This window comes from Crocuta crocuta, unplaced genomic scaffold, assembly GCF_008692635.1.
Source record: "Crocuta crocuta isolate KB4526 unplaced genomic scaffold, BGI_CrCroc_1.0 scaffold255, whole genome shotgun sequence".
In the NCBI taxonomy this organism is placed as follows: Eukaryota; Metazoa; Chordata; class Mammalia; order Carnivora; family Hyaenidae; genus Crocuta; species Crocuta crocuta.
The window spans coordinates 1,594,856-1,611,730 of NW_027530670.1; the positions used below are offsets into that span (position 1 = coordinate 1,594,856).

Below are 16,875 nucleotides of genomic sequence, written 5' to 3' on the forward strand. Positions count from 1 at the left end.
GGTTAATCTTCCCAAAACGTAACTTTGATCCTTTCAACTTCTTGATCAAAAAGTTGTATAGCTCCCTATTACCAACAGACTACGGCCCATGTGCCTTTCCAAATCAACCTCAGCTTTTCCTCTTATACCAGCTTTCTACTGTAGCCAAACTCGGTACATCCCTTCTACCTTTTGGCCTGTGCTGGTACCATTTCTCATGCCTATAGTGCTCATCTTATTCCTGAACAGATATCCTGAATCTCTCTCAAACTTTAAGGCCAACCTTATATTCTGCTTCTTCCCAGAACACTCCAGTACAGAGTGATAATAGCCAAATACACCTTGCAGTTTACAAATTGCTTCTGCCTGAGAGGTTAACACTACCAGCCCCATTTTATGAACGAGAATGAAAGAATTGAGGCACAGAAGGTTGAGTGACTTATCAGAGGCTACAGAGCTGCCAAGATATAGGGCCTGGGCCTACCTAGCCTTTAGTCTTATCTTTCCAGATCTGCTTTTACCTCAGTGACCACTCCCTCTATGACCTCACAGTGTTATGGTGTTCATCACTCCTTCAGTCCTCAATCACATACTGCCTGTGGTCAACAAAAAGAGGGGTCTTGAGAGTCAGGGGCCAAGTCTAAAAAGAGATCACCCTGTACTTGACATTGAAGCTGGCCAGTAAGTACACAGGGATGAACTGAGCTACCTGGAAACTACCCTTGGGAACATGGTCTGTGAATGGAGGTAAGCTGGGCAAAGCTTTAGGAATGAAGGATAACCATCCAGTGTCTTGTGAAGAGGGTCTAGAGTGAGGACAAATACTGTCCAGGGGGTAGAGGTTGGGTTCTGGGTAATGGGTACTGCTTCTGGATAGTTTTGCCAGGTTCTGTGGTTATAGAGGAGCTACATTCTATCCCTTCGGCCATTCATCTGAATGGAAATTCTCCAAGTAGACCAGCACTCTGTGTTCACCGAACATTCTTCTCATTGGTGGTTTGATCACCAAGGTAGAGGGAATGACCTGGGTGATTGTCTAGATCTAGTTTCTAGCAGGTTCCCTTTCATTCCTAAGGCAATCATATAGCTTTAACATAAGGCTCATGTGTGGTTTGTCAGTGTGGGTCAGTTTCCCTAGGGCGACCAGCTCTGAGAGAGCAAGTACCATATCTGCAAAGTGGAGTAGCATCTGGACATTAGGCATTAGGCGACCTGTCCCTCTCCGCCACGCACAAGGAGCATGAACCTGAGACATGACCTCTGAGAGGCCTGCTTCTCTGTGACATCTCTTCTGAAGTGGAGTGTGGCCTTGTGACATCTCATGCATATGGGCTCCCCCAGAGGGTCAGGGCCTCAGAAAATATCTGTGAAATGAGCAGAAGGGAGAGGTAGCCAGGCAGCAGCCTGGTGAGGTAGGTAAATGCTACCTTTTCGGTACCACACACCTTTCTCCAGGGAACCTTATGAACATACCCCACCCTGAAGAGGGCTCTGGTGGTCCATTTTCTTCCTCTCCTCTCAGGGTTCTTGAGTTCCTTAGCAGTCCTTCAGGTAGCAACAACAGCGTGAATGGATCCAACCTGTCTTCTTTTCATCTTTAGGTTTGGACATTTGGAAAGATTATGTTGCTTTCGTTTTTCAAGTAGAAGATAGCTAATTTAAGATGGAAAGAGCCAGGGTTTCTTATTTAAAAAATTTTTTTTTGTTTATTTTTGAGAGACAGAGTGCAAGCAGGGGAGGGACAGAGAGACAGACAGACACAGAATCTGAAGCAGCTCCAGGCTCTGAGTTGTCAGCACAGAGCCCAACGCAAGGGCTCGAACTCACAAGCTGTGAGATCATGACCTGAGCCGAAGTCAGACGTGCAACTGACTGAGCTACCCAGGCACTGTAGGGTTTCTGTTCTTTTTAAGTGAGAGTTCTAGAAAAACTCAGAAATCCTAATGTATTTCAGAAAGGATTTTAAAAATAGCATGTAATAGAAAATCCAGTACAACATTAAAGAAAATCTTTAAAAAATGTAAGTATAAACATCTCAAATCATAACACTTTATAATGCTGTTTTTATGTCTGAATGTTACCTTTCAGCTCTTATCTACCTGGAGACATAACTATGTACAGAGCGGATGATCATAGCATATAAATCCTTTTGTATTCTGCTTTTCATTTAATACCATGACATTTTTCTGTATCGCTACCCGGCCTTCATGATTATTATTTTTAACATCTTAAGACCAATTTATTTTCAGCATATACTATAATTTACTGTGCCATTTCCTCCTGTATTCTGTGGGGTTTTTTTGTTTTTTGTTTTGTTTTGTTTTGTTTTTTGGTTGTTGTTCCTATTGTGTTCTTTGCTGTTAGAGATAGTGATGCAATGGACATTTGTGTATATGTGGTTTTTCTTCTTCTATTGAATAGCTTGTCTAGGGTAAATTCCCAGGAGTGAGATTGCTGTATTATAGGATATGAACATTTTTATGATTCATTTTATGCTGTTTCTTTTCCCCAAATGGATTGTACCAATTTATGCACCAGCAGCATGTATAGTTACCACTTTCAGCTATACCAGGCTCAGGGTTTTGTTGTTGTTGTTTGCCTTTATGAGTAGTTTTTGACACATGACAATGTGGTATTTAGAGGAAAATCCATAGGACCACAGGGTAAAAATAAAGTAAAAATAATCTAATTGGAAGATTAGGAATTTCCAGGAGTCTTTCCTAACTGTGTTGAATAGATTTTTTAAAAATCTCATTGTACTACATGGAGAATGCATTCCTAGAAGCTTTGTTTGTTGCAAGCTAGAGTGGAAAACCTGACTGCCATTAAACTCAGAATAGCAAAATGTGAAGAGAGGAATTCTAGGATCTTGGAGGACAGTTTATCCAATAGCAAGGAAGAGCTTAAATGTTTGGATTTTAATTTAATTTTAGATGATAAAATCAGCAGAAAGAACATAGAAGTTGGGTTCATTTCCTACACCTATTTTTTAGTTTATCTACTGAGAGAGAGAGAGAGAGAGAGAAGAGAGCGCAGGAGAGGGACAGAGAGAGAGAGGGCAGAGAGAGAGAGAGAGAGAGAGAGAGAATCCCAAGCAGGCTCCACACTGTCAGTGTATAGAGCCTGGTGTGGGGCTTGAAACCAACAACCACTACATCATGACCTGAGCCGAAATCCAGAGTTCTATGCTCAACCAACTGAGCCACCCAGGCACCCTCCACCTCTGTTTCTACTAGCTGAATGGTATTGAACAAACAACATATTGTCTTTGGATCTTAGTTTTCTTATTTGTATCCTGAAAAATACTAAGATTCATTTGTTCATTTTAGAAATATTTATTGAGCATATACTGTGTTTAGACACTATATGTACGTGCCAGGCAGTGAGGAGCAGGGACAGTGGTAAACAAGAAAGACCAAGTTCTGTTCTAGGAGCATGTCTAAAACAGGCAGTAAACAAGTAAACAGATCAAACATATCACGTTCAAACAGTCTAGTATTGAGTGGGTGTTCTCTCATTACCTAGTGTGTCTCTCTCTTCATTTCCCCCTGAACTGAGTCTTGTTTTGATGATCATTTGCTCTGTACTACCCATGCAAACAGTCTTTGAAATACTTACCCCCAGTGTGGCATGGAATGACTTGCTCTTCCATTCCTTGGCAAAGCTACAGAAACCCTCAGATCAGGTTGTGAGGTGTTAAAAGGAGGTGATTTGTAAGCAAAGTAAAGTTATATGTGAGGTTTTCTGTCCTTCCAGGCTTTCCCATGATGTTTCATTTAGTCCTAGTTTCCTGGTTCCGTGACTTAGAGCAGACATCACAGGCTGATTACTGGTATATTTTGTTTGACTAATGCAGTTTTCATGTTTTTAAATTGTAATTAGTTGCCAACGTTTCAGAGTTTAAGTAAAAATTGGATTTCTGGCATTTTGAAAAACTAAGATTCGGCAACACTGGACCTGCATCCTTTGAGTGGAGCACTTCACTATTTCTATGCCTGCTACCCCTGGCTTAAGTACATTCTGCCACACTCTATCCCTTTTCCTAGGTCAAAGGAGGTAGGAAGGAGAGGGAAGAGCTAAGACATGGTGAAAAGCTGCCAGAGGAAGGGGATAGAAGAGAGGTCATTTGAGTGTCCCCCCTTACCCTCAAATCAGAGACTCTGGTTTGGTTGTGCTCTTAATTTAACCTGTACCCTCATAGAGTTACTTCAGTTGCTCTTCTAAGATAGAAATGAAATATTTATTTATATTCTTACCCTGAGCAGTGTCCACTGGTGTTGGAAAGCCATGTCACCTCCTTGAATCCCCAGGGTTGTTATGTATGTATGTTTGTTTATTTTGAGAGAGAGAGCGTGAACAGGGAAGATAAAGAGAGAAAGGGAGAAAGAGAATCTCAAACAGGCTCTGCAGCATCAGCATAGAGCCCCACACAGGGCAATCTCATGTATGCATGAGATCATGACCTGAGCCCAAATCAAGACTTGGACACTTAACTGACTGAGCCACCCAGGCACCCCCCTTCCCCCAGAGTTGTCATTTAAAGCCCAATGCAGCAGTTCTCAAAGTATAGTCTGTAGACCTATGGCGGGGAGCAGGGGTAGGGTGGGGATGGGGGTTGTCGCTGAGACTCTTTCACAAGTGTCCACAGGATCACAAGTTTCCACAGAGTCGAAACCATTTTCATAATACTACAGGATGTTATTTGCCTTTTTCACTAGATTGGCACTAGTACTGGTGGTGCCAAAGCAAATGCCAAAGATGATGTGTAAAAAGCCACATGTGCTTTTACATGGTGGATGTGCTGGTAGAAGTCATTGTATTCTTCACTGCTAGGCATTTGCAGGGAAAGGGAAAGGACAGGAAGAGAAGGGAGAATGCCTGTTTCACTTAGGAATGTCCATGATGAGGCAGGCAATATTTTGTTAAATTCCAGTCCTTAAATATACATAATTTTAATATTCTTTGTGAAGAAGCTGGAAGCATGCATAAAGCATTTCTACTTCTCAAAGTGAGTAACTGCACTTGTGCTATTTCTTGAGTTGCAAGCTGACCTAACCTGTTTTTTTTTTTTTTTTTTTTGCTAGGACACCAGTTTTACTTGAAAGAAGAGCTGACAGACAAACTGGTTATTCAGGCTTGGGAATATGGCACATACGTTCTCAAAAATGAAGTAAGCCTGTCATTTCAAGGGGAAAAAAACCTGATGGTATTTGTTGCCAATGATAAAACTAGAGCTTTCAACAAAAATGAGAATTCTGGTAAAGGCGTAGCTGCCTCCGTGAATTTCACATCTTCCTAAGAGAGAATTTTAAAATGAGACTGGAGGTGATGTTTAAGAGTGTGATGTTTTGTTATTGTATACTGAAACGTCAGTGTTTGAAGCATCTATAGGGGCGCCTGGGTGGGTCAGTCGGTTAAGTGTCCGACTTCAGCTCAGGTCATGATCTCACAGTTTGTGAGTTCGAGCTCTGTGTTGGGCTCTGTGCTGACAGCTCAGAGCTTGGAGCCTGCTTCGGATTCTGTGTCTCTTCTCTGTGCTCCTCCCCCACTCATGCGCTGTCTCGCGCACCCGCGCTCTCTCAAAAATAAACATTAAAAATTTTGAAGCAGCTACATAAGTCATTCGACTGATGTTTTCCAAATGACAAAGTCTAAAATGATGCCTAGATAAAATGACAGTTCACAGTGCAAGACAGACCAGTGGGTTTTCATGTCACAGGGTAAGAAAAGTTCACTGAGGTAGTTTCAGATTCCACATTACAACTAACCTTTAAGAAAGTACCACTTGTTGTAGTTTCACAGAATGTCCACTATTTCCTGATGAGGCTATTGTAAGTATTCTTATCTTTTCCAACTGTACAGCCCTGCGAGGCTGGCTTTTCTTCATCCACTGTAAACAGAACAACATATAGCAGATGGGCCACAGAAGCAGGTACAGGAATCCAGCTGGCTTCTATTAAGACAGACATTAATGAGATTTGCAAAAAGGAAAAACAATGTCATTCTTCTCCCTAAATTTACTTTTTAAAATTGTTTTTTTCCTTAAAAAGTATGTTATTTGTGTTGACATGTAATACGTTTAATGTTTTTGAATGAATTAGTATGTTCAAAGTATCTCAGTTTTCATTTATAATATGGTAAATAGTAGCAGATATAACCCACATAAATAAAATCTCTTTGGGGTCCTGAATGATTAAGTCTGATATTTTCAAAGTCTAACAAAATACACTCAGCCACACTTAAACCTTCTAAGACAGATTGCCTTACCTCACCAGTGCTACTATGCTGCCCTCTGGGAAATAACTATTCTTAGAGCCCCAGAATGAATTAGAGGTGAAAGTCCATCCGTTATTTTATTTAGTGGCATTTTGCTGGGCCTCCAAGCAGCCTGGCCTCTCCCAGCCCCATCACTCTTCATTGTTAATGGGTTTGGCTCCCAAAGACTATGGACTGAAATGAAAGTTCTGTGAAATCTGCGTAACTCCAGAGTTCCAGATGCGAATTAAATGCCATTTGGTTTCTTTCTTAAGTAGGCACAAATATAAAATGAGGTACACTTCTTTTGCCCTTACACAAGATGTACATAAAACTGAATACAGTTTGCAAGTTATAAAAAACCAAAACAGTCAAATTAACAATATCAATTTCATCTGCAGATGTTGTGTTGCTAAACTAAATTGCTACTACAGCTTAAATGTGGTGTTCCCCGTGTGGCCAGGTGTGGCAAATTTTTGCCAGGATGCAGATGGCTTAATTTCCCCACCTCCTTCATCTGTTACAAGCACTATGAAACATCCATCACCACATGCCACAATGTTATTGAGATGTGGCAGGAATGCATCATGTACATATTAAGGCTGCCCCTTTCTCTTCCCATTAGCCTGAGGCAAAGTACTGAATATATGCTGTGAATTAGATCCTAAACTCTTAACACTGCCTCTAAAATCTTGTTGTGGTGGATATGTAGATGAACCAGAACATTAATTTATACATTAAATAATTCTTATCAGTATGAATACTAATCAAAAAAATACTAGAGAGAACTCATGAAAATATGTGTGTTGGACCTCAACTTGAGAAATACTTAGTAGTAAGGCTGTGAAGTCAATTTTGAACTTGAACCTTGCTATTTACCATCTGTCTTTGTGCAATTACCCAACCTCTCTGAGCCTCAGTTTCCTCAGCCTGTACTTCATGGTTTTATTGAATTTGTGAAAGTATCGTAATGCCTATCTCCAAGAGTAGTTGTGAGGTTTGAGATAAAGCACCTGGCATAAGCTTGACTTTTAATAAATTTCCTTCCCTTTTCCAAAATCTTAGCTCAAGCTTGGAGCTCAAAGCTCCAGGCTTTGCTTTCCACAGTGGAGATGCTGGACTCTCTCTTTGGGCTCAAGTGAGAGTTTGGGGCTGAGCTCTGCAGGTTTCACGGCACGAACCTCCAGTTCTCTGAGTCTTCTCTAGCCTGTCCAGGAACATCCCCAACCCCAGAGAAATTAATCGCTCTGCTTCGTGCTTCACTTACAGGCAGTGGAGTTTGCTCACTCCACACGCTGCTTCACACCGAAGGAGGTCATTGCAAGAGCCCCGGTCCCGGGCACGGGCATGGGCTCAGATATGGGTATGAGCTTCATGGGGCAGCCACTAGTTGGCCAGAAACACAGGAGTGGTCAGATGGAGCCCGGGGTACTGACCTGCTCATTGTGCCGACAGAACCTGCAGGCTGTGGGTGCCCAGCTCCTACCCTGCCAGCATTTGCTCTGTAAGGACTGCTTCCAGGGCTTGATCCAGGAGCTGAGGCAGGTTGCCAAGGCTTGTGGGACTGTCTCAGATGGTAAGTACAGAAGTACCACAGGTTCCCCTCCTTCACATCACAGGTCTCTTCCTATTTCGTAGGAACTGAATTTCAAGTGTAGAAAGAATCGGAATTTAAATGCATAAGGGACACTCTTGCTGAACGCACTCTTTAGGGAATCTGTGAGACAAAGCAAATCCTCTTGATGCCTACTATATCTGTTTTGTAAGCTGGGACTTGTCATGCTTGGGATTTCCTTAAATTGGTGGCAGACCGAGAAACCTGGGAAGGTGTTGATTCAACGTTTGGCTGGCTCCCCAGATGGAGAGGACGCGTGTCCTGGCTCACTAAACACCCGAGGCAGAGGGAGAACTGCTGGCCCCCTAGGATTGGTCAGGAACTGATTGTGCACAGACGCACACTGACTAGCAACCATGCACCAGTTAAGTTGCTGCTCAGCGGGAGGAGCTTGTGTCTCACTCCTGAATGTCAGGTTTCCTAGGGAACAGTTATCATTGAGGACTGTGAGTCCTTGGAGACAAGAACCAGGTCCCTTCATCTCGGCATTCTAGCACAGGCATGCAACAGAGGTACAGTCTCTGTTGGGTGAACTTGAAGGATGAGAAAGTCAAACAAGTAGACAGCATTTAGGAACATCGTCTTTGTTTTTGTTGTCTGCAGTATTGTTAAAGTGAATTGTGGCACAAGACTAGGCTCTTTGAGGCATTGTAGCAGTGCAGTTGTCCTTAGCTATGAATTTGGGGCCCTCTATACACTAGGGTAAGCTGCATAACCTCTCTGGGCTCTTTTGTGAATTTGGCGCACAGAAAAGAAGGTATACCTTGTTTTTAAAAATTAATATCTGGAGGTGCCTGAGTGGCTCAGTGGGTTAAAGCCTCCAACTTCAGCTCAGATCCTGATCTCAGGATTCATGGGTTCGACCCACGCGTCAGGCTCTTTGCTGGAGTCTGCTTCAGATTCTGTGTCTCCCTCTCTCTGCCCCTCCCCCACTCTCACTCTGCTTCTGTTTCTCAAAAATAAACATTTTAAAAAATAAAAATTAATATCTGACTTTTAAACTTAAATTTCATTGTCCCTTAAGCTTTTAATAACTCATAAATCTCATTCTATTTCTATATGTGGCAAATTTTAACAATCGCTATTAAAGGGGACTTTATTAATATTTGAAGATATTTACAAACTTAGCTAATAATTGTTTTCATAAGTTAAATGTATTTTTTCTTTCTTTTTTTAAATGTTTGTTTATTTATTTTGAAAGAGAGAGAGAGATTGCAAATGAGGGAAGGACAGAGAGAGGAGAGAGAGAATCCCAAGCAGGTTCTATGCTGTTAGCAGAGCCTAACACATGGCTCAATCTCACAAACCATGAGATCATGACCTAAGTCAAAATCGAGAATTGGATACGTAGCCCACTGAGCCACCCAGGCATCTCATATTTTATTTTCTTTTTAAGTATTTCAATTGTCTAGCAAATAAACATTTCTAATTAAAGGACACTGGGAAATCTAATAAGTTAAATTTGTAAACATTGTGAATCTTAAATATGTCTTTAAAAGTTCCTCTAGAATATATAAAGAACTACTACAACTCAACAATAAAAAAAAACCTAATTTAACAATGGGCAAAGGACTTGAATAGAGATTTCTCCAAACAAGATATACAAATGACCAATAAGCACACTAAAAGATGCTCAGTCTCACTAATCTTTAGGGAAATACAAATCAAAACCACAATGAGATACCACCTCATGCCCATTAGGATGGCTACTATAAAAAAAAAAAACAAACAAAACAGAAAATAACCAGTATTGGTGAGGACATGGAAAGAGTGGAATCCTTGTATACTACTAGGGGGAATATAAAATAGTATAGCCTCTGTGGAAAACAGTATAGCCATTCCTCAAAAAATTAAAAAAGAATTACCATATGGTCCAGCAATTCTACTTCTGGGTGTATGCCAGAGAGAATTAAAGAATTAAAACAGGGACTCAAAGAAGTATTTGTACACCTGTGTTCATAGCAGCATTGTTCGCATGGCCAAAAGGTGGAAGCAACCCAGGTGCCCACAGAAAGATGAATGGATAAACAAAATATGGTGTATAGGTACAATGGAATATTATTTAGTCTTAATAGGGAAGAAAATTCTGACACATGCTACAACATGAATGAAACTTGAGAGCATTATGCTAAATAAAATAAGCCAGTTACAAAAAAACAAACAGTCTATGATTCTATTTACATGAAGTACCTAGAGTAGTCAAATTCATAGGGACAGAAAGTAGAATGGTGACTGCCAGGGACTGGGGGGAGTGGGGAATGGTGAGTTGTTGTATAATAGTATATAGTTTCAGTTTTGCCCATATTTTAATTAGGTTTGTTGTTTATGTTGAGTTTTAGGAGTTCTTTATAGATTTGGGGTACTAGACCCTTATCGGATAATATGATTTGTAAATATTTTCTCCCATTCCGTGGGTTGGCTTTTTGTGCTGTTAATAGTGTCCTCTAATGCGCAAAAGATTTTAATTTTGCTGAAGTCCTGCTTCTCTGTTTTTGCTTTTGTTGCCTGTCCTTTGGTGTCATAGCCATGAAATCATTGCCAAATTCATTGTTGTGAAGCTTTCCCCCTATATTTTCTTTTAAGAGTTTTATAGTTTAACTCTTATGTTTAAGTCTTTGATCTCATTTGAGATTTTTAACATGAACTAATTATGCACGTCTCAAGGCTTTGTGTGGTTCTAAAATCAGAAAACTAAATCATACTAATGACAATTACTAGAATCATGGTGTTTGTTTGCCAAGTTATTCGAAGCGTAATGGAGACTAAAAATATAAGCCTTGGTGTCAGTGTATTTGGGCATATGAGTGTGAGTTCTAATCTGCCTGACACTTAGTAGTTGTACAGTTTGGGCAAGTAGTCTCACCTATGAAATGAGGATGGTGATAGTAATAATTAACTTATAGAATCGCTAGGAAAATGAAATGATAACATGCACATAGAGCATTCTGTGCTACTCATAGGATATAGTAAGAAGCCAAGAAACATGAAAAAAATACTGTTATTTAGAACTTTTGAAACTGAAGTGGAAAAAAAATCTTTTAGATGTGAACCTGCTTGATTTGGGACAAGAGAGGCAATTTCCTCAATATGTGGCATCTTATATTTTTTGATAGATGCTATGGTGTGGCTAGGCCACTGCTACCTTCCATATTTGCATTTATGGATGAAGAATAGAATCAGCTTCCATGACTAATTGGAGATTTTAGTACTTTATGCTTTGTGGTATTTGTTGGTTTGTATGTCTGTCACCTTCACGGATATTTGACTTCTGTGTACCTGGCTCTGTGGCATTTAGGGTACAGAGATGAAAAGGCAGGGCCCTTGCCTTCAAGAAACTCATGATCTGTTGAAGAGCAGATAACTAGACAGATGATTATAATATGATGTGGCAGGGGTGTGAAGAGAAGGTTGTTGAAAGTTCAGCATAGCCGCAATACCTCTGGGAGGTTCCCCATGAACCAGGTCTGGTGGATATCAGTTGCTCACTGAATGTTTTCTGAGGAACTAAAAGAAGGGTATCCAAATGAGCTGCCTTGTGAAAAGGGGAGCTGTCATCTATCTCTGGTAAGTCTAGTGTGAGACCCAATACCTGAATTTGATTTCTGGTCAATAATTTGAGAAGCCATGCTCTGGGAGTCTGGTTCTTTGGAAAGAGCTTTAAGCATTGCCACTTTATCCAGCAGAGTAGGAGCACAGATTTGCTAAAATGCTTATTGTATTGCTGCCAATCTGGAATTTTCAAAAGTAAAATGTGGAAGCAGGTAGAGAGGAGGTGAGTAGAGGCTGAAGAATAAATAGGGTCCATCAGTGCCTCCAGCCATATGCAAACAGTGCATGGGGATATGTCCATTTCCATAAATATAGTTCTGCTGGTTGCTGGGCAGAGCTGAGCATTGCTGTGTTGCACAGGCTGTGTGCCTGGCCCCAGGGTCTGGCCAGCTGATTTCCAACTCTGATCCCTCGGTGGAGCCTTCCCAGGCCTGCACGTCTGCACTGGCACTCGGCACTGGGGAGGATCTGAGGTGGGCATCTTATTCAACTGGACTGGGCCTTTCATCTCTACAACCCCACAGCCCAACACAGAACCTGACAGACGATAGGGGCTTAGGTGAATATTTATGATCAAATGATTTAATCACTGGCTCCACAGTGATCTCCAATGGCTCTTACCTTCTGACTGTTTCACTTGTGACACTGCCCCATTCTCCTTCTCAAGTTGCAAGGTGCACACATATTTATCAAGCACCTGCTAGTTGGCAGAGACTTTACTGGGTACTTGTGCCTGTATTATCTTTTCTTAACTTTACAACCACCCTATAATTAGGTATTATTCCCATTTTACAGATGAAAAACCTGGGGATTGTCAATATGTAAGATCTAAGGTCTAAAACAACTGCTAAGTGTCAGCTTAGGTCAAACCTGTCTTCAAAGCTTGTGATCTGCACTGTAGCACTTTGCTCTGGGGAAGATTTCACCCGGAATCACTGAACTGATGGAGAGACTCTGCGGAATATCTTTGAGCAAAGAACCAATGCTGCAGCCTGAGTCATCAGGTGCACATCTTTAATGAGGCCACAGCCTAGCTGAGACTCCGNGTGTCTGCATTAGGTCTCTGCCTCTAAGGAGACCAGCTGGGCAAAGTCTTCAAAAGCTAGTGATAGGAACCAGAGCAAAGGCAGCTCTGTGCTGATCACACAATGGCTCAGCCGTGCAGTGGGATGACTGGAGCTGAAGGCTCTGTGCAGAAAGGCTGGATGTTGGAAGTGGATTTACTCAGCCAATGAGAATATATACTTGAGACTATTTGCTTTTAAGCCTAATTGAAAATGGTCCCAAGTCAAACTCTATCTGAGAAGTTAGCCATTGAGTCACAAAGTGATACTTTAAATGTAGCAAGCTCTGAAGGGAGCTGGCATGCCTGAAACTGGCATTTACTTTGTGCTCCATGTGTCTTCAAAATTCGCAGGACTCCCGTAGCTCAATTTGTTGTTTTAGGGAAGAAAGGCAATTAATTGGATATTTCCTTCCCCAGGTAAGTAAAAGGAACATTGTTCTTTCTTTTCAAATCTACTAAAAGACAAATCCTACCTGAGAGACGTTGACTCTCATTTCTAAGTTTTGGAATCTACTTGTTTAGTATTTTACTTTTCCCATATCAATGTGGGTGATGTGTGAGATGTGGGCAGAACCCTGGTGTGGAAGTCATGGCCTTTGGAGCTCAGGCTGGACTCCAGCACCAACTGGGCAACCCTGGGTCTTCTCTGGCTTTCATAGCTGGACTTGAAGAGCTCTAAGAACACCAAATAACCACCATAGCCTCATGCTTCCCGAAGCTAGTGATGGGTGACAGCACATCCCTTGTAAACTACAGATGCTGAAAGGGGGAGCAATCTCTGTCCCTTGGTGGGCAGGTCTTGGGACTTTGGGAAGATCCAAAGAGAGGGAACTGATGCAACATGCTACAACCTCAGAGTCAGAGAAGGAAATGATGATCTTAATGAGAGCACAGCTGGAGGGGCTCTTAATGGCCTGGGGTGAGAGTGGGAGGCAGCGGGGATGAGATCTCAGCTATAGGAGGCTGGAAGGCTGAGCTATTTGTCCAGTCCAGGTACTGAATTGTGTCCCTGACCATTGTGAGGTGTGTTATGGGCAGTGGCCCAAGTCTCCTAGGTGGGGGGTAGCCAGCTGAGCTGGGCTGAGCTACGTGTGCAGCAGGTGCAAAAGCTGGAGCTCCAGAGCCCTATCAGCAGGATGACTTTTTAGTTCATGTACAGTTTCCTCACCCTAATTGGCTCTCCAGGGCCCTGGGAGTAGCACTGGCACCTCAGAACAGTACCTGTTACTGGGAGAGCAATTCCCTTGGTAATGGGAAGGAGGCAGGCTGTATTCTGGGGGATATGCTGGCTGCTGCCGACACTGCTTGGGAGGATACAGCTAGAGCAGATTTGCTGAGGGAGGGAGTTCAAGGTAGCTGTGATTGATGGATGGGGTCTTGGAGGTGACCCTTGTCTGCTGGAACTCTCTCATTCAAGGGGGACCAGCCACAGTTGACTGCTGTGGAGGCTAAAGAGCAGGAAAGACCCTTGGAGCTTATCTCTAATCCCTTACTGCATAAATGGGGCATCAGGAGTCCAGAAAGCATTAGAATCCTGCTGAATGCCATAGTTATTACAGAGGCAGAAAGAAAAATTCATCTCCTTTGCTTGCCAATCCAGGGCTTGCCCAGGCTTGAGGGCTAGTAGGAACTGCAGACCTAGAGTAGGCTGCTGCTCTTTGTTCTCCCACTGTCTCTCTGTCCAGGCCCAGTTGGAGATGGAGGCAGTGGCTTTGCATGGAGTATGTCAGTGAAGTTCTTGGGTTGACTATTGAGATTTGAAGGGAAGGATACAGAGGTGCCAGTCTATCAGATGAGGTGATCCCAGATTCATCCCACTTGTACCTTCTACATTCTGTTCTGGGTTCTTTCTTGGCACTGAAAGCTTGTTTCAGTCAGGTGGTCCTCAGAGCAAGGGCTCTGAAAGCTGTGGACCATCCATCTCCTGCCTCAGCATATCACCTAGCTCTCATGCCCAGATTCTGGCTCTAGCTGAGATCTGCCACCTGGCTGTGCCCCACTCTCTCTGCCTCTCCTTGCCTAACCTCACTTTGCCTCTGTGCGTTATGTTCCCAGATCCTCTAGCCTCAGCCCTGATCACTCTCTTCTATTGTGTGCTTGCATCTCGAGCTATCTAAAAGGCTCTCAGTTGCTTACAGTTCAGGACAGAAACTTCGCATGGCCTCAAGGCTCTTTCCAATCTGACTCCAAATTAATTTTTAGAGCCTCATCTCTGTCACTCCTACATGAACCAGCTTTACCAATCTTTCCCCTAGAAGCCTGCCGTTTTGACATCTGTAATTCTCTGTTTATGATAGTCCCTCCTTCTGAAATGCCCTTTTCTTGTCAGTAACATCTTACCCAAAACTGAAAGTTGGCTCAATGTGACCCAGTTATCAGAACTTATAGGACACAGGGGTGGAGGTTGACTTGGGAATAAGCAGGATTCCTTTACTAGAATTGGGCCCTTTGCAAAGGGTGAGGCTAGAACAATTAAAAGCCATTACTTTAGGCCAGGGGCCAGCATACTTTTTCTGTAAAGGGCTAGATGGTAAATATTTTTGGCTTTGTGGGTCACGTAGGCTCTGTTACCACTACTCAATGCTGCCACTGCAGCACAGACAATATGGGAATGGATGGGCACAACGATGTTCCAGTAAATTTTCACTTACAAAAACAGGCACGCTGTGGTTTTCATACCTCCTGTTTTAGGCTCTGCCTGGGGACATTGGATGGATTTGAACCTGTGAGTGACATCAAGTAGGAATATCTGTGTAGGAGCCAGGCAGGCCCAGAAAAAATATGGAAGGAAATTTCAGGTAGGGAATAGTGTTAGGATGAGGTATGGAGAAAAGGCAGAGGAGGGAGTTCATTTTGGTTACAATATAGGATTGTTTGAAGGAGAGAAGTGGGAGCTCTGGAAGGGAAATTTGAGGCCACATTATGAAGGGTCTTGACCAATTTAAGCTATTCTCTAGGCAGCGGGGAGACATTGGATACTTTGGTCAATGAATATGATCAAACATGTATTTTTAAAAAGTTATTCTGGCTTATTGGAGGGGACAAGACTGGATGCAGAAAGCCCTGCTAGGAGGCTACTGGCCATTCCAGATTACTGGTCCTCAAATGCCTAAGAATTACTTGGGTAACTTGTCAAAAATATAGACTCTTCATCCTACACTCACATCCAAGAGATCTAGATTTGGTAGATTCAGGTTTTCTAACAAACCCTCCAGATTTGTGAATCACTGGTCCAGCAAAGCAGGATGCAGCCTGACCCAGAGAGGCTATGGATACCAGAGAAAGTAGGTCCCATGTAAGATGGGATTTGGCAAATACCATCTTGCTCCATCTTATCTCTGTCCATGACAGCCCATCCATTTGACTCTTTTTTTCTTCATACACCACCACTCCCTCCAACATCCTATTTTGGTCACGCCCTGTTGGTTCTCTTTGAAACACTTCTGTCCCTTTCTTTCCATTTCTACCCTTGTTCAGGGTTCCATTAATGCCAAACTGGACAAGACTTCTCCCTGACCCCCATCTCCAGTTCCTCAAGATAATCTTAAAGCCCAGCTTTGTCACTCTCCAGAGCCTTTGCTTTTAGGACAAAGGTGAATCTCCTTAGCTTAGCATTCAGGATCCTTCAGGAGCTTACTCTCCTACCAGTATTTCCAAGCTTATTCCCTGCCACTCCCCATCTGTGCTTTTAAATTTTTCCTGTGCTCTGTGCTTTTGCAATTATTCTGTACTTGTAGTCTTGGCCCCTCCTAATGTCTTTCCTCCAACTCGACCCTGCTTTTCCTTCCTTTTTTTCCTCCCTGCTTGTGTTCGACTGTATCTCCCTGGGGGGGTTAGAGTTAGCTGCCAAGGGACACCTCCCGGGACCTTTGTGCATCATAAATGTGTGTCTTCCCTGTCTGAAGTCCTAATCCTCCACTTGTGACGGACAATTGGTCACTATGGCAACTGACTGTGACGTCACAGGATAAGGACTTCAGGTGAAGTGGCAGGAGCAGGTGAGTGTGTAGGAGATAGATTTTAATGTCTGTCGAAGGCCTCCCCCCCACACCCTCCCTCAGTGCCGGGGGCATGGAGGGATATCTCGGGCTCCTGCTGATTTTTAAAATGATGCGGTGAGAGTGTGTGCCTGGCATCTGCGTGCTGCAGCAGTGTGGGGCTGACAGAGTGTGTCAACTTGAGCTCTGGTTGTGCAGGCACCGCTGCTGCGTGAGCCTGTTATTCCATTCTGGATTGCTATTTTGATACCCAGATTGCATCATTCTTCCTACGTATAAACAGGGGGTCCCCAGGGCCCTGCAGCTACTCACTTCTCCACCAACACTGTTGTTGTGATGAGCTCTATTTAAATGAGCTGCCGGATCGGGGCAGATTCCAGCCATACATGAGCACTGTCATTTTGGGGAACATG

General features: G+C 42.8%; 1 protein-coding gene across 2 annotated transcripts in view; it reads left to right on the forward strand.

Annotated features, from left to right (window-relative positions):
- Positions 1-489: 489 nt before the first annotated feature.
- Positions 490-16,875, forward strand: part of TRIM66 (tripartite motif containing 66) — a 50,962-nt gene continuing 34,576 nt past the window's right edge. The window contains exon 1 of one of the 2 annotated variants that reach the window (XM_077769161.1): positions 490-726. In XM_077769161.1, the coding sequence (XP_077625287.1) occupies positions 721-726 (6 nt within the window). In that variant the 5' untranslated portion in view covers positions 490-720. Of the gene's footprint in view, positions 727-1,375; positions 1,392-16,875 lie in introns of those variants that run through there. The other variant, XM_077769159.1, reaches the window with a different exon arrangement.